Source organism: Crinia signifera, chromosome 3 (assembly GCF_055691185.1).
Source record: "Crinia signifera chromosome 3, ASM5569118v1, whole genome shotgun sequence".
Taxonomy (NCBI): Eukaryota; Metazoa; Chordata; class Amphibia; order Anura; family Myobatrachidae; genus Crinia; species Crinia signifera.
This window is the reverse complement of record NC_139219.1, coordinates 205128086-205153920: the sequence shown is the minus strand read 5'-3', so window position 1 is coordinate 205153920 and position 25835 is coordinate 205128086. Positions and strand designations below refer to the sequence as shown.

At 44.1% G+C, this 25835-nt stretch overlaps 1 protein-coding gene across 19 annotated transcripts in view; it reads right to left on the bottom strand.

The window, feature by feature from the left end:
- The window catches only part of DST (dystonin), a 522642-nt gene that overhangs the window by 126687 nt on the left and 370120 nt on the right, over positions 1 to 25835 (bottom strand). For all 19 annotated transcript variants that reach the window (XM_083177288.1, XM_083177291.1, XM_083177290.1 and 16 more), the window contains 3 exons: positions 21610 to 21809; positions 15513 to 16008; positions 12602 to 14070 (listed from right to left, as the gene is read on the bottom strand). In XM_083177288.1, coding sequence (XP_083033414.1) covers positions 12602 to 14070; positions 15513 to 16008; positions 21610 to 21809 — 2165 coding nt within the window. The remainder of the gene's footprint in view (positions 1 to 12601; positions 14071 to 15512; positions 16009 to 21609; positions 21810 to 25835) is intronic.

Sequence of the window (25835 nt, the reverse complement as noted above, 5' to 3'; positions counted from 1 at the left end):
AATTACTGTAGGTAAAAAAAATTATATTTCAATGATGTACCTTGCATTTTTGTTGTATAAACATATCAAACACATGAAATACACACAAATATATTTTATTTTTGCATGAAACAAGGTTTTAAAAGTTTGTGTATATCCATCTAAGTTTTAGTCGTTTTTAAATTCAAGATTAGTATTGGAGCATGTACAGTAAAAATTCCATAGTTTTGAGTAGCATACTGGAGATATATATATATATATATATATATATATATATATATATATAGCTTACGGCCGGCACTCCGCTGGTGTCCCAGGGATACTTGCCCCGGTGCCCTCCAAGGTATGTGAATACCAAAATGCAGGGGTGAACTGGTAGGGCGGCACTCGAAGGTCTTGGAATAGCAACAATAAGAGTCCAAACAGTGGGTTCCTTATCGACTTTTCAGTCGTGAGACTTTTTTCAAGAACAGGATGGCATACTACTGTATTCGTATGCCATCCTGTTCTTGAAAAAAGTCTCACGACTGAAACGTCGATAAGGAACCCACTGTTTGGACTCTTATTGTTGCTATACCAAGACCCTCGAGTGCCGCCCTACCAGTTCACCCCTATATATATATATATATATATATATATATATATATATATATATATATATATATATATATATATATATAGATGTATATTTTGAAGAAGAATGGATGCAATAGAGACAGAACAAAAGCAAAACAAAAGTGTGGTATGTGAGTACTCACAAAACTGTACTCTGACATCTATGGGAAGGCAGTAATGTTAAGGTGAGTACACACGGGTGCAATTTCATGTAAAATCGCTGGGAATATGGTCGCTGAGCGACCATATTGCTAGTGATTTGGAGCGCTCCCGTGTGCACTGCCTAATGGTCGCTGGTCGCAGGAGCATGCTCCTACGACCAGCGGCTTTCCCCGGCGATCGCTGTGCCGGGAGGTCAGCGCCAGGGAGATCAGCGTTTATCTCCCCAGCCCAGTGCCGCTGCTCCCTCCCTCCTCCCATCAAAGTGACAGCAGCAGCGTCTACTGCTGCTGCGCTCCCCCTCCGCCCCGTAGCAGTGTCTCCTTTTCATCGCTGATGAAAAGGAGACACTGAGCAATATGATTGCTGGGGATATATTGCTAGCAATTTATCCCCAGCAATCATATTACCCCGTGTGTACACAGCATTACTGCTGAACAAATCTTGAGGCGACTAAATGACTCGAAAGCTTTGTACACTCTAGACTAGGGCTGGGTAACACCGGCCCTCCAGATGTTGATGAACTACACATCCCAGCATGCCTTGCATCAGTTTCAGCATGGACACATAACAAAACTAATGCAAAGCATCCTGGGATGTGTAGTTCATTAACATCTGGAGGGCCGGTGTTGCCCAGCCCTGCTCTAGACGATATGTCATCTGATCAAGCAGATTGAACCAACATATCGGGCACATTGTGTAGTGTGTACCCACTATGTTTACTGATGATGCTGCCAAATGCAGAATTCCCCACCGGCATCACTCTGTCGCTGCCTGCATGGGTACATGATGATGCCGTCTTCCCCAAAAGGACCGGTCACTGCCAATGTCAGGCTGGGTACACATCGTATAGTGTTGGCATTTCATGTGTCCCAACTTAATTTGTATAGTTACTGCTGCAAAATGTGTTCACGGAAAAGTCAGACACATAACTGTCTTCTGTCCCTGTAAGTCCCAATTTATAAAATCAGCATACAGCATGGCTAGCGGTTCTTTGATCAACTGTGTGGCAGAGATTGGATTAATGAATATAAAAATCTTATTAAAAAATGATATCACAATCCCACATATTGAGAAAGAAGGTGGCTGAGGAAGATTTGCATTTTGGACAGCTCCCCAATTTTCCTTGCCGCCTTTAATGCTGCCTCGATTGTGAGACAGGTATGCCCTATGAATATTTGTATGATTAAGGGGGTTATCCTGGTTCACTTGCAAAGGCAAATTCCTTCTCAAATAGACAAAACCATGTGCACTGCAGGGGGGCAGATGTAACATGTGCAGAGAGAATTAAATTTGGGTGGGGGTTGTACTTCAAAGTGAGATCTATATTGCAGTGTAAAAATAAAGCAGCCAATATTTACCCTGCACAGAAACAAAATAACTCAGCCAAATCTAATTCTCTCTGCACATTTTACATCTGCCCCCCTGCAGTGCATATGGTTTTGTCCATCTAAGAAGGATTTTGTCAGAAAGAGTGAACTAGAATAAGGCACACTGTGTGACGTCTATGAAGTGAACGATTTATTATTGTCCTGCATTCTAATTTTAGAATTATTTACAGTATGAAAAATGTGGAATGGAAAAAAAAAGTCTTCTTACAATAATAAACCAAGACATAGCCTTCATATTGTTAACTCGTTTAGTAAATAGTAGACCTACGAAAACACATTGTTTTAATATCTTGCTCATTTATTTATGATGCTGTTGAACCCTTGTGGCACCATATAGATAGTAATGAAAACAATAATAATGTTTTTTGTATAAAGCAATAAAAACTATAAAAACAAAGGTGTCTTAGTCCACAAAAATGGACATTTCCAAGGTTTAAAGCTTCAAAACTTTGCACAGTAAGCCGGCACAATCAGCGCCCACATATGCAGTAAGCTCTTTGTGGGAACACTGACATTTTCACAGAAGTAACAAAGACAATTCACGCCTGCCTTTCTTGTTAGCTTGGGCTGATTATTCAATTAGAGGCAACACTTGTTTTCTTGTTGTTCTCCTATGTTCTCTAAACTTACTTATAACATCTAACAGACACATCAATAATTGTAGGGATAAATTCAGTTTCTTCTAATAGTGAATATTATATGAAAGGGAAACTATTCCTATGTTATAGCACAGCCATAATGAATTAAAAAGCTTCTGCAAAACATTGTGAGATTATTACCCATGCCGGCCCAGATAAAGACAGTTACCAGTTGCAGTGGTTTAGTTATGTTAGTAAGACAAAAGACACCTGAAGATTAGGGTCCTTGAACATCTTCAAACATTAAACATGGCATAGCCAATCACAGTGTTCCCCGACATTTTAAAGGCCGACATAAATGTGACCCTGGTAGTTTAAAAGTGAAGGGTATAGAACAAGTGTGTAAAGGAAAGAGGTGTGGTGACTTAGATTAACTGCTCGTAAAAAAGGGAAACATATTGGATCCTTACTTTAAATACATAGGTGCAAACAGGCCTCAATGAAGGCTATGACATTACACCTTTTATCAATTTAAATAATACTTGTTTCCTAGCAGGGCACCCAATACGCATTTAGCGTACTGGGCTATTCACTGTAGTGAAATCGCATCGCATGCCGCGTTATACTAGCATGCGATGCCCATATAAAGTGCACAGGAGTGCTTATACAATGAAATATCGAATGCGATCTCAGTGCACCCAATGCGATATTTCATTGTATAAGCACCCATGCCACGATATGTGATGGGTGCTTACAATGAGATGTGATGGTATGAGATGTGATGTGTGCATAGTATGAGATGTGATTGTGCACCTATGCCATTGTTTAGCGTGAACCCCAGTATCAACGCCACCTCGAAGCGTGGCCTGCGCAGCGAGCCCCGCTAGGAGCAGCGGCACGCGTCCTCCGACCTTTTAAATTTTGGCAGGAACACTGATCTGTTTAAACTTTGCAGGATATGGAGAGCGGGAGCTGTGAAGACAAAGATTGGAGGTAGGAGCAGATAGGGGCTCGGGTTGGGGTGGAGAGTTTGTGGGCTATAAACTGTCACAGCGCAAAGTGAAAGTATATTGCAGAAGCCGTCCCTTTGACTAAAGGTGGGTATACACGGATAGATTTGGCAAAAGATCTGGGCGTTCCCGATCGATCGAAAAGACCAATCGTTCAAATCGTTCCGTGTTTAGGAACGATATGGCCAGCGATGCGCGCACCCGCCAGTCGTTAGTAGAGCTCGCTGATCTTTCCTGCATGCAGAAAGATCAGCGACCAATCGCTAACGATGTGCACAATCGTTTTGCTAATCGTTTCTTCACTGAACAATTTGGAATCTGGAACTGAATCAATCTACTGTGTTTTAAGAGGAACGACCAACGATATCGACTCGCTAACGACCGGTCGTTTGCTACCAATCATTAGCTAAATCGTTTCACATTTCACATGAAATCGTTGGTTCAGGAGTTCAGACCTAATTGTTAGCAAGATCGAATCGTTGGACTCATCTATCCGTGTATACCCACCTTAAGCCTTGCTGTAAACCAAATAATATGATGACAAAAAACTTTTGTAACCAATTGTGGGTGCTGTTCTTTCACTATGTCACAACTATTTTTGTATTGAAAGCCCAGGAAGGTGTTATTGTTCGAATGCATACACAAGAGTGTAAAAAGCACAAACAAATGCTCAAAAGAAATACTACAGGGTCTGCATAAAGAGCAAGAGCTTCCTATGCTCACCCTATTACCATAAGACCCTTTTACCATTATTCTAATACTGCAAGATTACCGCCAAAATATCAAGAAAGCATTTTACAGTTTAGTGTATGCACAATTGTATTATGTTCCAAGAATTATGTTTTAGTTAATCATGAGAGTGATGGGACTCTGGCCATACTGTACGTATATATTAAAGGTCAAAGTGTATAATTCCCCTTTACAAAGAATAACCTTCACTCAGTTGATCCCTGCTCTTTGCAAATAATACTTGTTATCACATCATGCTGAGGAACTCTGCTATAAATATTTGCAAATCCCCAGCTTTGAAATGAATCCAGGAGTCATGCTGATTCATCACTAAAATACCAAAAGTCTTATTTATACTGCACTTCTCCTGGTAGAGCTGAACCGCAAATGCACTGTGATCTCATACATATCCACAGACTTTGTACCCAATGTCTCATTATGAGATCTGAGGCCGAATAGTATAACTATCAATAAATACAGCACTTCTAGTTAACAGATATCACAGTCAAAATGACAATTAAGTCAATATTCAGAATTAGTGGCAAGTCCCACTTAGTTTACAATTATAACAGATTCATGTAATTCAGAAAACTGGAATAGAGCCAAAAAGTGCTTGGAATTCTATAATGATCAAGTTAGAGAAAGGCAACATTCTTTAAAAGCATAAACGCATTGTGATAATAGCCCATTTTCTAAGTATCTGTCTTGATCTAGATGTATGCATGGCGGCCCGTCCTGCATGGCGCCATCAACCGCTCAGATCTTAACTACATGTAGTCAAGATCTATTCAAATCACCAGTGTTCTAACCAGAGAACACTGGTTAGCACAGATAGTCCATACACACATCACTACATGTGTATGGGTGCAGTGGCGTAAGTTTGTCCCAGTTGCCCGGAGGCAAGATGAATATTGGTGCCCCCCTCCCCACACACAACATTATTCAAAATATATATACAGTAGTCTATTATGAAAATAGGAATTTGGTACTCACCGTTAATTCCCTTTCTCCGAATCCGTAGGGGACACTGAAGTCTACGCTGGGAATAGAGTGGTGTATCGGAGGAGTCGGCACTTTAAGAAACTTGAACTGTGGTATGGCTCCTCCCCCTCTATTCCCCCCTCAGACCTCAGTCTTAGTTGACCGTGCCCGAGAGGAGAAAAGAGACCAGGGAATCCCAATAGAGAGAGAGAAAGAAATTAACAACCAAAACGAACAACCATACTACTCAGTAGGCTATCAACAACACCCAGACGCATGCATAACCAAACATAACTGCATGCGCTCAAAATAAATCCCCCCCTTTTAGGCCTGAACAGTGCCGGGAGGGTGTTCAGTGTCCCCTACGGATTCGGAGAAAGGGAATTAACGGTGAGTACCAAATTCCTATTTTCTCCTTCATCCTTGGGGACACTGAAGTCTACGCTGGGGACGTCCCAAAGCCATCCCCACGGGTGGGAAGGCACTGGGCATCCTGAAGCACCGCACGGCCAAAACTGGAGGCAGAGGCCGCAAAGGTGTCAAACCTATAAAACTTAACGAAAGTATTAAGGCCCGACCAAGTGGCCGCCCTACATAACTGTGTCAGGGAAACTCCCCTGGCAGCGGCCCAGGACGGCCCCACCGAACGGGTGGAATGGGCCGAGATCCTGACTGGCGGTGACTGTGAAGCATGAAGGTAAGCCTGCTTAATGGTGAGACAGATCCACCTGGCCAGAGTCTGTTTAGACGCTGGCCAACCTCGCTTTGCCGAAGAATAAAGGACAAAAAGTGAATCCGACCTTCTGAGATCCTTGGTCCTATTCACATACACCTGCAAGGCTCGGACCACGTTCAGCGAGGCGGAATCTCCCGTAAGAGCTGGAACCACGATTTGCTGATTTAGGTGATAAGATGAAACCACCTTAGGCAAATAATCCAACCTGGTCCGAAGCTCAGCCCTGTCCGGATGAAACACCAGGTAGGGTGACCGACATGAAAGAGCGCTAAGATCGGACACCCGGCGTGCCGATGCTAACGCGAGCAGTAACACCGTTTTCCAAGTTAACAACCGCAAATCAATAGAGTCTAAGGGTTCAAAAACACTTGACTTAAGATAATCCAAAACTAAAGAAAGATCCCAGGGTTCCTCCGGAGCCCGTACTGGGGGCTGAAGGCGGAGAACCCCGCTCAGAAACGTCTGCACCTCAGGAATGACGGCAAGACGCCTATGAAAGAAAACTGACAATGCAGACACTTGTACCTTAAGGGACCCTAGGCGCAAACCCGCCTTAAATCCGGCTTGCAGAAACTGCAACAACCTAGACAAAGAAAATACAGCCGTGGGCAAGTTACGGCACTCGCACCACGCTACATAGGCCCTCCAAATACTATAATAATGCCGTGAAGTAACCTCCTTCCTGGCTCTTATCATAGTGGGAATCACTGACTTAGGAATTCCTCGTCTGCTCAACAGTGCGGCCTCAACAGCCATGCCGTCAAACGAAGTTGCCGTAAGCCTTGGTAGGCGAATGGCCCCTGCTGTAGAAGATCGTCCCTTAGAGGTAGTTGCCAAGGATGATCCATCAGGAGCCCCTGAAGGTCGGCATACCAAGGACGACGAGGCCAATTCGGTGCCACCAGGATGACTGTGGACCTCTCCCGCTTGATTCTTCTGAGTACCAGCTGAATCAAGGGCAACGGAGGGAACAGATAAATGAGGGAGTAGTTCCAACTCGCGGTCAGCGCGTCCGTCGCTACCGCCTCTGGATCCCGAGACCTGGAACAATACAGCCGCACCTTCCGATTGTTCCTGGAGGCCATCATGTCCACCTGAGGCATCCCCCATCGGTGGGCGATCTGGGCAAATACCTCCGGATGTAAGGCCCACTCCCCAGGGTGAACATCCTGGCGACTCAGATAGTCCGCCTCCCAGTTGTCCACCCCGGGAATGAAGACCGCCGACAAGGCCAGAGCATGCCGCTCTGCCCATTGCAGAATTGGACGTACCTCCTGCATGGCTCCGCGACTGCGCGTTCCGCCCTGCCGGTTCACATAAGCCACGGCCGTGGCATTGTCCGACTGAATGCGAATCGCCTTCCCCCGGAGGATCCCGTCCGCATAGGACAAGGCCAGACGAATCGCTCGAAGCTCCAAGATGTTTATAGGCAGCTTCGCCTCCTGAGACGACCAACGACCCTGGAAGTGCTGCCCCAACACAACAGCTCCCCAGCCCCGAAGGCTGGCATCGGTCGTGACTATCGTCCAATCCCAGATTCCGAAACGTCGGCCCTCCAACAAATTGGCCGACAGTAGCCACCACTGGAGAGAGAGACGGCTGCAGGGCGATAACACCACCATCTTGTACATGTGCAAGTGGGAGCCCGACCACTTCCTGAGCAGGTCTAATTGAAAGGTCCTTGAATGGAAACGCCCGAACTGCAGAGCCTCGAACGAGGCTACCATCTTGCCCAGCAATCGGATACATAAGTGCACCGACACTCTCCGAGGTCGAAGCACCTGCCGAACCAACTCCTGCAGGGACAACATCTTTTCCCGAGGCAGAAAAACTTTTTGAACCTCCTTGTCCAAAATCAACCCCAGGAATACAATCCTTCTTGAAGGATTCAGTTGAGATTTCTGGTAGTTGAGAATCCAGCCATGGTTCAGTAACGTCTGGCAGGTTACCTGAATCGCCTGCGTCAACAGATCCCTGGATTCGGCCTTGATCAGTAAATCGTCCAAGTAAGGAACGATCTTTACTCCCAGAGAATGAAGCAACTCTACCATCACTGCCATTACCTTGGTAAACAGACGTGGCGCCGATGAAAGGCCAAAAGGCAGAGCCCGAAACTGAAAATGGAGATCCCTTATCGCGAAGCGAAGAAACTTCTGATGCGGGACGTAAATGGGAATATGCAAATAGGCATCTTTGACATCCAAAGATGCTAAAAATTCCCCCGGCTCCAGCCCTGCAACCACAGAACGAAGAGACTCCATCTTGAATCTGTGGTACGTGATATATACGTTTAAAGCTTTTAAATTCAATATTGGTCGAACCGAACCGTCTGGTTTCGGAACCAGGAACAGGGGAGAATAAAAACCCTCTGTGCGTTGTTCGGCAGGAACCGGCATTATAACTCCTGCGGTCAACAGTTTCTGTACTGCTTGAAGAAGCAACTGACGGTTCAACTCCACGTGAGGTAAACCTATTGTAAAAAACTGGTGAGGGGGAGTACCGGAAAACTCCAGTCTGTAACCCTGCGCAATGACGGACAGAACCCACTTGTCCTTGCAAGACCCCTCCCAGGCCTGCCGGAAGTCCAACAGGCGAGCCCCTACTCTGGGATCCCCCAGGTAGGAGGGCCGGGAGTCATGCTGCGGGCTTTTCGGTTTGCTTGACGTCTGCGCGCCGAGCAGCTGGTCCTGAGGCAGTGGTTGCTCCACCAAACCCTCTGCCTCTGCCACGAGAAGCGGTAAAGGATCCTCTGGACTTACCTCTGAACTGAGGCCGGCCCTTGATAAGGCTTTTTGGGAGGCGGAGTCGCGGAAGGCAGGAAAGTTGATTTGCCTCCTGTGGCCAGAGAAATCAACTTGTCTAACTCCGGCCCAAACAAGACCTCTCCCGTAAACGGAAGAGCCTCTACCGCCCTTTTAATGTCCGCCTCCGCTTGCCAGGACTTAAGCCACAAAGACCTCCTGGCCGTAATGGACTGAGCCGAAATCCTTGCCACCAGAGCCGCAGAATCCCTTGCAGCCTCTCCAATATACATTGCAGATTCCCGCATCTGTTCTGCTAACTGAATGAACTCCTCAGAAGAACCCTGATCATTCAGACCCTTTGACAAATCCTCCGCCCATTTCTCCATGGCCTTACTGACCCAGGAGATCACGAGAATGGGCCGAAGTGACACACCTGCGGTTGAAAAAATCTGCTTAAGCCCCGCCTCCAGACGCCTATCTGGCGCCTCCTTGAGGGCCACTGCCCCAGGAATGGGAAGTGCCGCTTTTTTGGAAAGCTTTGACACTGACGCGTCTGCCAACGGCGGAGTCTCCCATTTTGCCCTAGCCTCCGGAGCAAATGGGTAAGAGGCCTTAAACCGCCTAGATAACTGAAACTTTTTTTCTGGAGACCTCCAAATATCCAGAAGAGGTTTCTCCAATTCCATAGACTCTGGGAAGGTGACCACTGCCTTAGCAGCCCTCCCAAAAATAGAAACCTGCGTCGGCGGCTCCTGCTCGCTAACATTGAGAGTAGATTTAATAGCCTGAATGAGAGCCTCTATACCCTGGGCCTCTTCCTGAGGAACGTCCTCTACAGGATCAATAGGATCCTCCTGAAACATATCCCCTTCCAAGGGGTCCCCCGGTTCATCCTCTGAAGTATCCCCCTGTAACAATAAAGGAACACCTCTTTTCCTCGGGGGAGGTGGAGCACTTGCGGACCCCGAAGGCACCGCAGCTGCTTGGGCCAACGCCTTCACTGATGTAATCAGTTCTCTGGCCCAGGTAGGCTCCGCAGCAGACAAAGAAGCCAATTGCACCTGCAATGACTCCCTGTCCCTGCGAGATGCAGCCATCTCTGATGCCAGAGTGGCTAACACACTGGTAACTCCCTCAGTGTTCAGAATAGGGACCTGACTCTGCCCAGCATCCCCTTTGAAGCAATCCTTACACAAGGATACACCCTTCACATGCTGCGTAAACTGTTGCTCACACTTAGTGCATACAAACAGCTTTGGAGAAGCTTTTGACTGAGACTTGGTTGTCATGCTGCACACACACACACCCCTTACACACACACAGGTGAAAGGAGGTGAAATAAGCCAGACAAAGAGAGCCCCCAACAAGGACCCCAGACCAAGAGCAAAAGCACCACACTAATAGAGGGAGAGGAGCGCACCTTCCCCGAATTAGGCCCACCTGATAAACTCTCCAGCGGGAAAGTCTCACAAGAGAAAATCCCCTCCACTCACCCAGCGCAGTATTCAACAATATCCAGGCTGAAGAGGGTGAGAAAGCGTCCTGCTGTCCTGTTCCAGTGAACTGTAGAGGCACAGCCGACAAGGGAGCAGCGTGGCAGGCACCGGTCTGGCGCAGAGGACTGCAGCTAGGACGCGACCACTCACTGGTCCGCCCCTTCCTCTCATCAGAGCGCGCGCTGTATACAGCGGCGCTGATTGGCTGTCTGCTCCCTGCTGGACCAGCGAATTAACCCTGGTCCATCCGTCACCCAGCGCTATGCGCTCGCACGCCCTGCTCTCTCCGGCGGGCGACTAGGTCGCGGCCCCGTAACACAAGCCGCAGGCAGCTGTGGCGGGACCCAGACGCTGATGCGTCTGTGACCGGAGTCAGCCGCGTGCGCCGCAAGCGGTGCCGTTCTGACTCCCCGGAGAGCTGTCCCACGTTGCAGGGAGCCAGCACGCGCTGGCTGCCTGTGTCAAAAAGTTCAAAAAACAAGTAAAACAAAAAGGCCCCAAACGGAGCCCTTGCCCAGGGATCCGACTCCTCCGGGCACTAAACTAAGACTGAGGTCTGAGGGGGGAATAGAGGGGGAGGAGCCATACCACAGTTCAAGTTTCTTAAAGTGCCGACTCCTCCGATACACCACTCTATTCCCAGTGTAGACTTCAGTGTCCCCAAGGATGAAGGAGAAATATATATTATATACTGTATATATATACAGAAAGAGAGGGAGAACACACATACTCTAAATTTCAGAACTCAGCCACAGAAGCGATTTTGATGGCTTTCAATTAATGGATTTAAACTGGCAATGGTGGAGAGGTGCCCCCCATGAGAGCAGGAGCCCGGCGGCAGATGACTCCATTGCCTCCCAGAGTTCTGCCTCTGTATGGGTGATTTAGCAACCAGGAAGCTTAAGGATGATTTCCCTAGTCTACATCGCTTAGCATGAAGGCTAGGGAAAATCGCACCGTGTGTATGAGCCTTTACACAGACATTTTCTTCTTTGTACTTAACTTTGTACTCAAATACTTATTACATCATTATTTCCTATGTACCCAAACACACAATGAACTAGATTTCTTTCCCTGATTACAAATGGACAAAAAAAGATGATGAACCAGTTGTCCATTTGAAGAGAAACTAATAAGATTTTTATTACAGCACATTTTTATGCAGCCATTGTTTCACATTTTACAAAGGGAGAAGATATTAATCAGAGATAGGTAGAAGACTGATATTGTCAGCACCTAATAGCATGCTTACCAGAACGGACAGCAGCACATTGCCCAGCCAGAACCCTACAGCTGCTTTTATTGATAGTATATACACTCGGAGTTTGTTCCAAACTCTGACTAATATCTTCTTTTCTTCTGGTATGGATCATAGGATAGACAGACATTAGGTATATAAGCATTGGGTAGACCATTGAAGGTCGACATGACTGAAGGTCGACAGGGTCATTAGGTTGTCACAAGCATTAGGTCGCCATGTGGAAGATCAACAGTCAAAAAGGTCGACATAGGGTTTTTCACTGTTTTTTGTCTTGAATGTCGACACAGACACTAAAAAAGTGCACCACGTCCCATCGCTGCACTCGTTATGCTACGGGCACGGCACCTCGCTATACTCTGCACATTATTTTATGCTCCCACCATGCCCTAGTGGATGGCAGGGCATGAAATACTGCCTGTCGGCACATATCCGGTTCAAAACAAAAAAATAAAGAGAAAAACCCCATGTCGACCTTTTGACTGTCAACCTACCCCATGTCAACCCAATGCTTGCGTCGATCTAATGTCCCTCCTAACCTAACCCATGTTGACCTTCATTCATGTCGACCTTCATGCATGTTAACCTTCAGTGATCAACCTAAAGCTTGTCGACCCAGTGACCGTACCCCATTCTTCTAAGGTATTTATCTATACACATTGATACTGTTAAATAATGCTCCAAATAAGAAACATTTATTTACTAAAGTGAGTACAGTGTAATAAATATTATGAGAGTCATATAATGGAGGTGACAGTACCCTGTCCAAACTCATGGACTGCAGAAAGAGTAGAATGTCTCTGCTACGGAACATGCAGAAATTACCCCAACAACCATTTGTGTAAACTGGTGCATTAAATACATCACAAACAGTACAACTTACATAATATTATCACAGAGACATATGATAATAGCAATGACTTACCGTAAAAATATTTAGTTGGTGATTAATAACATCTGTCTCCATTCCAACAGCACCTTGAGATTCCTCGTGTTCCTCTACTGTTCCAAGTTGATTGATAAATTGTTTTAATGAGCTATAAAATTCGTCTACTCGAGTTATAATGCCATCAACGTGTTCTTCTCGAGATTTTGCTCGGTCCAGGAGTTTATTACACTGTTTATTTAAGGCTTCCAGGTCCCTTTTGATACCAATAAGATCTGGAGATGTTTCTGTGACCAGCATCATCTTACAGGTCTTGTTGGCACTGTCATTAGTTGTTATAAGTTCTCCAAGTTTTTGAAGGAATTTGCTAATGTCTTCTTTCTGAGCTTGTAGTAAATCTCTATCCCTCCCAACTGGGGACATACTGTCAAGCTCATCATCCAACTCCGCAAACTGAGAAAACATTTCCCGAATACTGTTTTGGAAATGTCCTATTCCTTGTAACTTAGTTTCTAAATATGAGCATTTTTCTTCAACCTGTTGGCTGATGGTGTTATATTTGTGCTGAAGGGACTCTGCTTGAAGCAGTAAATCAGAAACCCCTTCTGCATCTGATGCATTCACGACCAGCTCTTGAGCCAATCTTTTAGAGAGTTCGACTTGTGGCTTTAGGCTCTGAAGGGCCTTTTGCTGGGTCTGCATTATAGTCAGATGCTTGTTACTACATGCTTGGGTGCCAAGCGACTCATGTATTTGTAAATGCTCCTGTGCCTCAGCCAGTTGCTTCTCTGTATCTCTAATGGACTCCTGGAAATCTTTGAGCTGCTGTGCCATGTTCTCCAAGGAGTCTCTTTTACTGTGTAAATGATCAATAAGGGTTTCAAGCTGGTTGTTCACTCTGGAATTCTCATCTGTGATGACATCTTTATCAACTTGACAGGAATTTAATAAACTATCTGCTGCACTGTTTAACATCTCCACCATTCCCCGCTGCTTATCAACACTCTTCAGTAGTGCTCTCATTTCTCCAATGGAGTTCTCTATTGCTGTTGGGTTTATGGACAATTTGACTTCATGCACTTTATTTTGATACTCTTCAATGCGAGGCACTATATTATCTACTAGGTCTTTATATTTCATAGCTCTCTGCTGACAATCAACTAAACTATTTTCCCGTTCTGATACTTTCTTGTTAAGGTTGTCCCAGTTACACCTCAGCGCTGAGAGCTGGGACTGAAGTTTTGCTTTTTCTTCTGCTTCTGTTTTTTGTAAGAGTTTTTCACCCTCTGCTATGATCTTTTCATAGGAACCATGTTGGCTAGTTAGAGCACTGCGCACTTGTTTAGTCTCTAAGATTAATGACTTCAAGACGTCAAGCTTGGCTGAAATAGGTGATGCCTCATTTTGTTCTTTTTTCTTACTTTCTATCCAAGTCTGGATATCTTCAGACATCTGCTGAAATTTCTGGCAGCTAGCAAATGCAGACTGCAGATCCTCTATATAGGAACCTACAAATGTAAAGAAATGCATTTAACAACACAAACTGTTATGTATGTGTGCAGAAAACGATGTATTGATTAATAGATACACAGATACATAGATATATAGATGCCACCCTTGAAGATCTTAGGGTTGCACCCTCCAAGAGGGTGGGGCCATGATAATGTGAATAATGTGAGTCAACGCAAATGATGTCATTCACTCGTGAAGTGGGTGGCCTGGGGCTGGCTGAGTTTTGCCCACTTTTCATGGTGGCTGAGAGTGCCACTCAATTTTTGGTAGCATTCCGGATGTTCCATGTGAGTAGGTAAGTATAATATATTCACAAATATACAGTGTTTTCTTCCACCAAACTAGATTTTTTGATTAGTGAATAAATCGGCATTTTAATTGAATAGGTTGAATCTAAATTCACACAAAAAACAGTGAAATGCCTCTGCCCCTTAGTGCACTATTCTGAGTGGGACGGATCTCTGGGCATGACCAGAAACAGAAGTGTGTACATACAGCACTTGTGCATTTACACAATTTTGCATATGTTCATTGTATTATGAATTAGATGGAACTTGGCCAGATCTTTATAGGGTGTTCCAAAAACAAGTAGTGACCATTGCAATCATACATAACCGCCCTGACTTATGTGTGTTTAGCAAAAATTCTGTGTGATTCTGAGGCCTGTGTTCAGAGAAGGGAAGCCTGCTTCTGATAGATCTGTTGCACCTAGTCTTGGGGGGTGTGAATGTTCAGATACTAATGATTATGGTTGCAAAAGCTGGTGTAAAACCAATGGGCAGCACTGCAACCTGCTTGTGGACTGCTGAAGATCATCATGAACCCTACATATGGAGGCATTGATATAGGGTAGTAAGGCGCCCCGCATTACAGCTCTGCATGCAGCTCAGAATCAGCCAAAGGCAGGATGTAATGCCACCTGAGTTTGGCACTAGTGCAGAGTGCCGGTTGAACTCTGACTTTTTTTGACTTTGTGACTGCCCCTTTAATAAAACTGCTAATTTGGCCTGCACCCGCTCGGCTGCCGCTGCAAAATGTGAAAATATCTCATAACCTTACCTAAGCTTTCCTAACCTAAGGGTTGGCCTACTGTATGGCAGGTAATGGCAGATTATCTGAGTGTACTATGCATGGTATGTATTCTATACATCAGGCTGAACGCTGTCTCATATGAGTCTATGCTTCATGTTATCAATATCTTCGTTCACAGCGATCAACCTGTGGAATGTTTTATTATAAATCAGGATACTTTAGCCATTTTATGTGCATTTCTTGGCAACTACTTTCATTGGTTTTAAAAAAACGATCATACAATTGGAACCTGAATAAACATGTCCACAGGAATGTACTTAATATATATATGAGACCTGTATGACATATAGATAGATAGATAGATAGATATATAGATAGATAGAGAGATAGATAGATAGATACCAACCTGCTTTTTCTTTCAATTCCATGAACGGCTTAACAATTGTGTCCATTTGCCTGTTTAATTCTGCTTTCAAGTATTCCTCCTTCACCAGATGTGACAGCTCCTCACACAGCACCCGGGCACTGTCAATATTCACCACCTCCAGTTTTATTTCTTCCTGTACCAGCTTTGCAGTCTCCAGTTTCTGTTTTACAGCATCAGGGTTAGAGCTCACTGACATATTTTGGCTCAGTTTGTTATTTAAGGCACTTAGTTTCTCAGAAAGGCCATTCAGAAGGTTTTGGTAATCAGTGCTTTTCACAATAGCTTGGTCAACTCGGTCACATCTGTCATTCAATTGTCCGGTTAGATTTTCCCATTTACAAGTCACAGCTGCCAACTGCTCTTTTACAGCTTCATCGCAATCAGGCAGGTCTCCTGGCCTGCTGAGGATCCTCTGCCCAGAACTGGTAAGCTGCTCATACTGTTGTTTTCGAGCATCAAACTCTTTAAGGAGAATCTAATGCATTAAATCAACAAAAACCATGAGATATTACTATTATTGTTAGTATTTAAAAACAATTGCATCAAACACAACAGCAACATATTTTTTAAATTTTGAATTTCTATTAATAATGGGTCAATTCTGCAGTTGTGATTATGGACTGGTATTTATGTTAGTAATGCCCCAATGTATTTAGCGAAAATCTCTATATACAGGTTGAGTATCCCTTATCCACAATTCTCGGGAGCAGAAACATTTTGGATAGTGGATTATTCTGTATTTTGAAATATTTTTATATTTCAAGTAGGTATTTTGAGGTATCTTGCATTTATGTTGTATAAACACATCAAACACATGAATTACACACAAATACATTTTATTTGCGCATGAAACAAGGTTTCAAAACATGAAACAAAGTTTGTGTCTCAGGCACTGGATTTGAATGCCAAGCAATCATTTTCTTGCACCTATTTAGTGCCAGTTACATTACATATAATTTTCTCACTAGTACCCAGCTACAGATGTCCCCAGTAGTGCCAGTTACATATCATTTCCCCAGTAGTGTCAGGTACAGATGTACCCAGTAGTGCAAGTTACATATAATTTTCCCAGTAGTGTCAGGTACAGATGTCCCCAGTAGTGCCAGTTACATATCATTTCCCCAGTAGTGTCAGTTACATATAATTTCCCCAGTAGTGTCAGGTACAGATGTCCCCAGTAGTGCCAGTTACACATCATTTCCCCAGTAGTGTCAGGTACAGATGTACCCAGTAGTGCCAGTTACAAATCATTTCCCCAAGTAGTTTCAGGTACAGATGTCCCCAGTAGTGCCAGTTACACATCATTTCCCCAGTAGTGTCAGGTACAGATGTCCCCAGTAGTGCCAGTTACATTTCATTTCCCCAGTAGTGTCAGGTACAGATGTCCCCAGTAGTGCCAGTTACATATCATTTCCCCAGTAGTGTCAGGTACAGATGTCCCCAGTAGTGCCAGTTACATATCATTTCCCCAGTAGTGTCAGGTACAGATGTCCCCAGTAGTGCCAGTTACATATCATTTCCCCAGTAGTGTCAGGTACAGATGTCCCCAGTAATGCCAGTTAAATATCATTTCCCAGTAGTGTCAGGTACAGATGTCCCCAGTAGTACCAGTTACATATCATTTCCCCAGTAGAGTCAGGTACAGATGTACCCAGTAGTGCCAGTTACATATCATTTCCCCAGTAGAGTCAGGTACAGATGTCCCCAGTAGTGCCAGTTACATATAATTTCCCCAGTAGAGTCAGGTACAGATGTACCCAGTAGTGCCAGTTACATATCATTTCCCCAGTAGAGTCAGGTACAGATGTCCCCAGTATTGCCAGTTACATATCATTTCCCCAGTAGTGTCAGGTACAGATGTCCCCAGTAGTGCCAGTCACATATCATTTCCCCAGTAGTGTCAGGTACAGATGTCCCCAGTAGTGCCAGTTACATATCATTTCCCCAGTAGTGTCAGGTACAGGTGTCCCCAGTAGTGCCAGTTACATACCATTTCCCCAGTAGTGTCAGGTACAGATGTCCCCAGTAGTGCCAGTTACATATCATTTCCCCAGCAGTGTGAGGTACAGATGTACCCAGTAGTGCCAGTTACATATCATTTCCCCAGTAGAGTCAGGTACAGATGTCCCCAGTAGTGCCAGTTACATACCATTTCCCCAGTAGTGTCAGGTACAGATGTACCCAGTAGTGCCAGTTACATACCATTTCCCCAGTAGTGTCAGGTACAGATGTCCCCAGTAGTGCCAGTTACATATCATTTCCCCAGTAGAGTCAGGTACAGATGTCCCCAGTAGTGCCAGTTACATACCATTTCCCCAGTAGTGTCAGGTACAGATGTACCCAGTAGTGCCAGTTACATACCATTTCCCCAGTAGTGTCAGGTACAGATGTCCCCAGTAGTGCCAGTTACATATCATTTCCCCAGTAGTGTCAGGTACAGATGTACACAGTAGTGCCAGTTACATATCATTTCCCCAGTAGTGTCAGGTACAGATGTACACAGTAGTGCCAGTTACATATCATTTCCCCAGTAGTGTCAGGTACAGATGTCCCCAGTAGTGCCAGTTACATATCATTTCCCCAGCAGTGTGAGGTACAGATGTACCCAGTAGTGCCAGTTACATATCATTTCCCCAGTAGAGTCAGGTACAGATGTCCCCAGTAGTGCCAGTTACATACCATTTCCCCAGTAGTGTCAGGTACAGATGTACCCAGTAGTGCCAGTTACATATCATTTCCCCAACAGTGTCAGGTACAGATGTACCCAGTAGTGCCAGTTACATATCATTTCCCCAGTAGAGTCAGGTACAGATGTCCCCAGTAGTGCCAGTTACATACCATTTCCCCAGTAGTGTCAGGTACAGATGTACCCAGTAGTGCCAGTTACATACCATTTCCCCAGTAGTGTCAGGTACAGATGTACCCAGTAGTGCCAGTTACATATCATTTCCCCAACAGTGTCAGGTACAGATGTACCCAGTAGTGCCAGTTACATATCATTTCCCCAGTAGAGTCAGGTACAGATGTCCCCAGTAGTGCCAGTTACATACCATTTCCCCAGTAGTGTCAGGTACAGATGTACCCAGTAGTGCCAGTTACATATCATTTCCCCAGTAGTGTCAGGTACAGATGTACCCAGTAGTGCCAGTTACATATCATTTCCCCAGCAGTGTCAGGTACAGATGTACCCAGTAGTGCCAGTTACATATCATTTCCCCAGTAGTGTCAGGTACAGATGTACCCAGTAGTGCCAGTTACATATCATTTCCCCAGTAGTGTCAGGTACAGATGTCCCCAGTAGTGCCAGTTACATATCATTTCCCCAGTAGTGTCAGGTACAGATGTACCCAGTAGTGCCAGTTACATATCATTTCCCCAGTAGTGTCAGGTACAGATGTACCCAGTAGTGCCAGTTACATACCATTTCCCCAGTAGTGTCAGGTACAGATGTACCCAGTAGTGCCAGTTACATATCATTTCCCCAGTAGTGTCAGGTACAGATGTACCCAGTAGTGCCAGTTACATACCATTTCCCCAGTAGTGTCAGGTACAGATGTACCCAGTAGTGCCAGTTACATATCATTTCCCCAGTAGTGTCAGGTACAGATGTACCCAGTAGTGCCAGTTACATACCATTTCCCCAGTAGTGTCAGGTACAGATGTACCCAGTTTTAAAAAATTGCATTCTGGAAACTGTAGATAAGGGATAATTTCTACAAGGGATACTAGGATAAGGGATAATCAACCTGTACCAATTTAGTGTATATACAATGGACCTTATTCAGGTCCATCTGCAGGGCCACGTTTGTTCACACGGGGCCAATGTTTGTTGTTTGCGCTGGGCGTTCTCATGCTAATGGGCTGATGACAAGGGTGCGAGGGGTCGGCAGCTAACAATCACCGCATGTCAGCTGCCCACCCTTTTCCTTCAGAATATGTTCTGAGCAACCTTAGATATGTGTGCACGTTCCACACCATTCGATGGTCGTTAACCATCGAATGATGTGGGTGTTCCCCCACAGACTGCAAATGGAGGTTTATGTAAATCATCCATGTGCATGCTGTGCGAACGTACGCACCTTGCGAATGGTGCGCCGGCGTACCACCATTAGCAAGGCAGGATCTGGTTGACTCGTGAATCAGCCAGAATAACCCCAATATGTCATGTTCCTACCTAAATGGACGCAAACTACTCAGACAGAGAGCCCTAACTGACCCAATAATAACTCAGTGCGCATAAAATCCATCTGCCATAATATGGCCTCACGTGTGACGTCAATGTATGCAAGATCCAGGAGTACAGAGAGTATACGCTCATTAGGTTGACACATATTAGGTCGACATGCATTGGGTTGACCATTAAAGGTCAACATGGCTCGACATGGAAATTGATTGACATGGCTAAGGTCGACAGGGTTAGAAGATCGAAACAAGCATTAGGCTGTCATTGGCGAGGTCGACAGTCAAAATGGCGACATGCGGTTTTTACGGATTTTGTCAGCCGACATATGCAGCAGGCGGTATTTCATACCCTACCGACCACTAGGGCGTGGATGGGGAACAGAATAGTGCCCGAAGCATGTCAAGTGCAGCTATCCATGCGAGGGGAGGCGATACACCTTGGCGGTATATATATATATATATATATATATATATATATATATATATATATACAATGTACGTAGGGAGCAGCACTACCGGCAATTACAGTTGAAGTTTTTAAGGGTGCCTGCCAGGGATCCCAGCTAATTAGCCACGACCGCAATACAGACAGTGTAAACGGGGGCACTCCAAATAAATCACACACTACACAGGTGTAAGGTAACGTTTCGAGGTTTAATACCTCTTCATCAGACCTCTGGTCTGATGAAGAGGTATTAAACCTCGAAACGTTACCTTACACCTGTGTAGTGTGTGATTTATTTGGAGTGCCCCCGTTTACACTGTCTATATATATATATATATATATATATATATATATATATATATATATATACACTAATATATTAGTGCAGCAAAATATGATCAGCAAATAGTTCAGGACATTATAATGCCCTCATTGAAACTAAATAACATCACTCAATCTTGATAGTTTAGGGTTCACTGTAGTATTTATAATGCAAATGTAACCCTAGCAACAATACAGTGTAACTATTAAAAAATTTTGTAATTTGACCGATTTTGCTATAGAAATGTGATATTTATTTCATATTAAAAAACTACAATAGGCTTTGACAAGCAACCCTAGACACATATCCTCTGCCAGTGATGATGCACGCTGAAATAATTCTCCCGTAACTAAAAAATAAAGTCTTGTGAGTCATTGTACTTGGTCTGGTTACCAGTGAAGAGCTAGTAAAAGGAAAACTTGTCTCATGTCCGATACTGAGCAGTGTGCAAGATCACAGGCAGCAGACATTGCAGGGGGTGATCTTATGTGAAACACATTTCTGCACGTCTGGGGGGTATATAACCGCAGACAAACGTGTTACATGGCAGAGGAAACAAATATCTGGGACATAGCCGTGACAGACAGGGTGAGCCAGCTAAACAGAGCTTTACACAGAGGAATACATGGGAGCCACGGTGTAAAGTGGTATACGTGTAATACACGCATACAAATAACATTAAGGTAGTATGATTCACTGCTGAATCACATCACGGAATAGTAGCAGGGGCATTGCGTTTAATGGAAATAATAAGTGTGACAACAGGCTTTTTTAAAGGGGAGATAACTATGTGCGCAATTTACTATGGATTAATTAAACACATTCCAAAAAGAAAAACTTGAGTTACACATACAGATGCATCTTTCCCCATCTATCCTAGTTGTGGACATTGTCTACTGTTTCCAGTAGTCCTATTAATTACCCCGCTGCTCCCAACACTCAGACACATAAACTACGGTGCAAACAACTATCATCTGCAAAGACCTGCCTGCAGTGTTATACACTGTGAGACAAAGCTGTGCGTCTCCCTGCACCAACAAATGACAAGAACCACATGCACCATGCTCTTGGCAAAAAATAAAATCAGAATGTGATCAGATCCACAGTAGATAAAAGCTTAGATTTACCTGAACTTGCTGCTTTTGTGTTTTCAGCATATTAGGGTCTATTGACAGTGGTCCAAGGACACTGGCCATCAGTTCCTTCTCTACCAGCCATTGTTTTAGCTGGGCCTCTGCAGTCTGGAATTGGGTCAGGTCATTTGAAGACTCTTCCAGTATTTGTTGTCTTTTAGCTGTCATCTGTGTGATGTCTCTCCAAGAAGTTTCTGCAGGAACAGAAAAAGCACAAGGAATGAAATAATGCAAGCAGTGTATTAACAGTCAGACAAATAAAAAAATAACAATAAAAAAACAAGATTTGCAGCCATTATATATATGCATTATTTAGAATCTGTATAACTAGATACATTCTCTCATTGTAACAAAGCTGATTGCGTAGAAGTGTCCACATACGGTTTATCCTCCATGTGCTACAAGTTGCATTACACATAACGTGTGCGCTAGGGTGTGATTTAGTAGTACCGGGCGTCTATACCAGTGACTTTTTAGGTTAGAAAGCATCTTAGTTACAAAGCAAAGTGAATAACATGCACAAGCAGCCTCTGATGATTACAATCTCCTGCAGAAAGCCTATAGTCTGTGTCTATACAAAACATTACGTTACTAGGAAAACACAGCAACATGGCATTTTAGATGTAAATACAGACACGGTCACACAGACTATAGGCATGTTGCATGTCATTTTAATCAGCATAATAGGTTTGAGCATCTTACATGCATCTCTTTGCAAATACAGTTTTGGTCATGTATATCAAGCCTCTTTTCGCATTAAACAGCCCTTTGGTATCGCTGGTTGTCTTTTTTGTGACTTTTCCCATTAAATAGCATTTTTATTTGCGAAAAGCATGTTGCAAAAGGAGCTTTTGCTGATTAAAATGATATGTGGCATGTCTATATTCAGACTGCTTCTGTATCTGCATACCAAATGCTATATTACATTGTTTGCCAGTAAAACGCTGTAACGTTCCATTTCCTGGGACTGGCACCGCTACCATAATACTATAAGTATATCATACTCCTAACATATTTTTTGTTTTAGGCTGTCGACATTAGTACTGTCAACATTCTGAACAAAAAGACATGCTGAATGCTGACATATCATTTCCAACCGTCTATTTATTTTGTAAGCTATATACCTATACTGCGTAAACTGCACAAGCACTTACATACACACATAATATAAAAAGGCATATGTTATATTGACATCATTCTAGTTTAAATGTAACTCTTGTGACAAATGCTAGAAATGTCCAACAACCCAAATGTGGGGAATTTTCTGCAAAAAATGTTATTAGATAATAAAAGGCCCAGAAAGTGTACCAGCCGAGACAGCCATCTTGTACATAAACCTGTGATCCTGAATGTCTATGTGACATCCTATTTGTGGTTATTTCCACTCATAGTCCATTTTTAACAAACATGGCTTTTATTGTACCTTGTGCATATTCTGCAAATATTCTGTGGCATTAGGGGGCAGGTGCAAAACTGAACAAGAGACCATTTGCTCAGTATATTATGTGGGAATTTGAGGAAACAGAATTTGACAGCAGACAAGAACCTTAACCCATCTAGTATGCCCATGTACAGGGGAGCTCATTAACCTACCGGTTTATTTTTGAATTGTGGGTGAGTACTGCCCAATAACTCACTCTGAGCAGGATCAGATGTGAGCACACAGTAAAGCCACAGCGCATTATCTGGCAGAGCAGTAGACTGTTAGCACTAAGGACGCTAGGAAACCCAAGCACTGTGCCACAGTCTAGTGCGCATGTGCGGGTCTCTAGAAAAATGGCCCGGTGGTCACTCTCCTTCTGATTTGTGCAGGGCTGATACTAGGGTTACCAACTCCTCCCTTTAAACCGGGACACATACTAATTACACAGGTTCTGTGGCAGTTTAAAACCAGGTGAAATGGAGTCTTGAGGTGTGGCAGTTTAAAACCAGGTGAAAGCCAGCCACAGAACCTGTGTAATTAATATGTGTCCCGGATTAAAGGGATGAGTTGGTCACCCTAGCTGACAATGATGTGGGACTCCATAGGTGTAAGTGTTCAAGAACCAGGAGCAGGGCCTGCGGTGTGGAACCCCGGAACCTAAGCATCATATGCCTTGTACCCAATTATAGATACAAAACTGCACTGAAGCCACAATGCTGAGTGGAATGCATTCTGAGCAAATCTACACATATGACTGAAGAGGTGTTCTCATGTAGGCAATATACATCATGGCCCACGTGTAATGTGTCAGTAAGGAACTGTGGCCCTGATTCCGGCTTGCTCAGTAAGCTGCAAACATCGTAGCTTACCGAGCACCAGAGAAGTCACCTCGCATGCCTTCGCTGCAGGAGAAATCATTAGATTGTCGCCCACATCATCAGCCCGCCCATGTACCCATGGGAAAGCTGAGCGTTTTCATGGCAACGCCCACAAAACACTAGGCATTCCCACAGCTGATCCCCATCCCACCTTCCCTACCTTTCCTCTGCATGCGGCCCGGCGAGTGTGTAACACGCTGCGGCAGTTCGCTCTCAGGGTTTACAAATGCTCAGAAATGCCCATGAGCAAACCCTGACCATCGGGGCAGGGGCCCGAATACGGATCACTGCATGAGATCCAGAATTAGCCCCTGTATCTGTTACACCTAAGGCAGGAACAAGTACTTACTGATGGTGATGACCAATATATGCGGCCCAGGAAGTGTACAGCTCTACATGTGTACACCATATATATATATATATATATATATATATATATATACAGTCATTCTGAGTGATGTATGCCCACAGCTCTGCATATATTTTATAAAAACTAAAAGGAACTTTAGGCTACATTTTATGGCCACCTCTATGTTCCCATGGTACATTGTGGTATACATACAAAATTGTTATGGTCACAAAATATAAGTTGTTTAAGCTTGAATTATAGAATTACTCTCTCGCACATATCACACAGTCCAACAGTGAAAGGGCTGATTCTGCACAACATTGCTAATAGATTTCATCTGCTCGTATTATGTGGAGCACAACATGGGAGGTTTGCAAAGTTCAACTTACATCACTCTAGTACAGTACAAATTATAGGCAGCAAATGGCATTAGGGACGGCAGCCACCACCATCACGTGCTACAGCCAACACTTGTAATTACTGCATTCATCTCAGGCAATTCCTGTAACTATACAACTTGTAAAACATTCCCAAACACACTGCAACGCTGTCAGACAATTGCAGCTAGTTGCAAACGAACCTATGGAACGAGGTCTAACAATTTATACACATCTTTCATCATAGATTATCATTCTCACATGTGCTATTACAGGTCTTTATATAGCTCGGTATTATAAATGATTTGATGTTAATGTACACCGAGAAATACATTGCCTGCTCCATGTGTGGCCCTATTTAGTCTGTTACACAGAATGATAATCAAGGGAAGAAAATCTGCAAAGCATTATACCTCAGGGAGCTGGTCACCTGTGTTGTACATCATATCCTATATTATAAAAGGATAATACTGCTCCTCACCTATTAGGGGAATTGAAGTGTTTTGAGCACATGTGGCCACTAGATGGCACCCAATGGAGCAATACAAGTGTTGCAATATTCAGGAGCATACAGCCGCCGATGCTGGCATTACTTTTATGTTGTTCTGTAATTTTTGGGAGGCATTTGTAGGAAGAGGGGAAACTCTTGTTTGCATTAGTAAGGATCTGAGAGCTACGTCTGAGGACACAGGCTTGGATCACAATCCCAATGGTTTTAGGGACCAGCCAGTCTGCTGAAGCTTATGCAGGCTGGCATGAGGACCAAGACATCCAGGTCTAGGAAGTCTGTGTCCGACAGCTCAGACACTGGACCCAAATTTTGAAGAATGGTGCTGAGTCCAGCCTTGCTCGCTCCACCCCCAAACACATGGCAGGAATCGGGTGAAGCAAACCAGAGTTTGCAATCCACAGTGTGGAGCGCAAGTCAAGTGCGGTGACACACATCCGGTATAAGGAGCAGTCATGGTACAAATGCATTCCACAAGGTGGAGCACATGAAAAATTGTTTATGAAAGAGAAGGCGAGGACGATCAACAATAGTCAGATAAGCATGGTCATAAAAGCTATAAAGAGAATACTTGAAGATAGATTTAGGACCCTACGTTTGTATCGATAAATGTGAAAATTTACGCCCAACTATAATCTCCCTGAAATTATAAAATTCTACGCCCAACTATAATTTCCCTGAAACT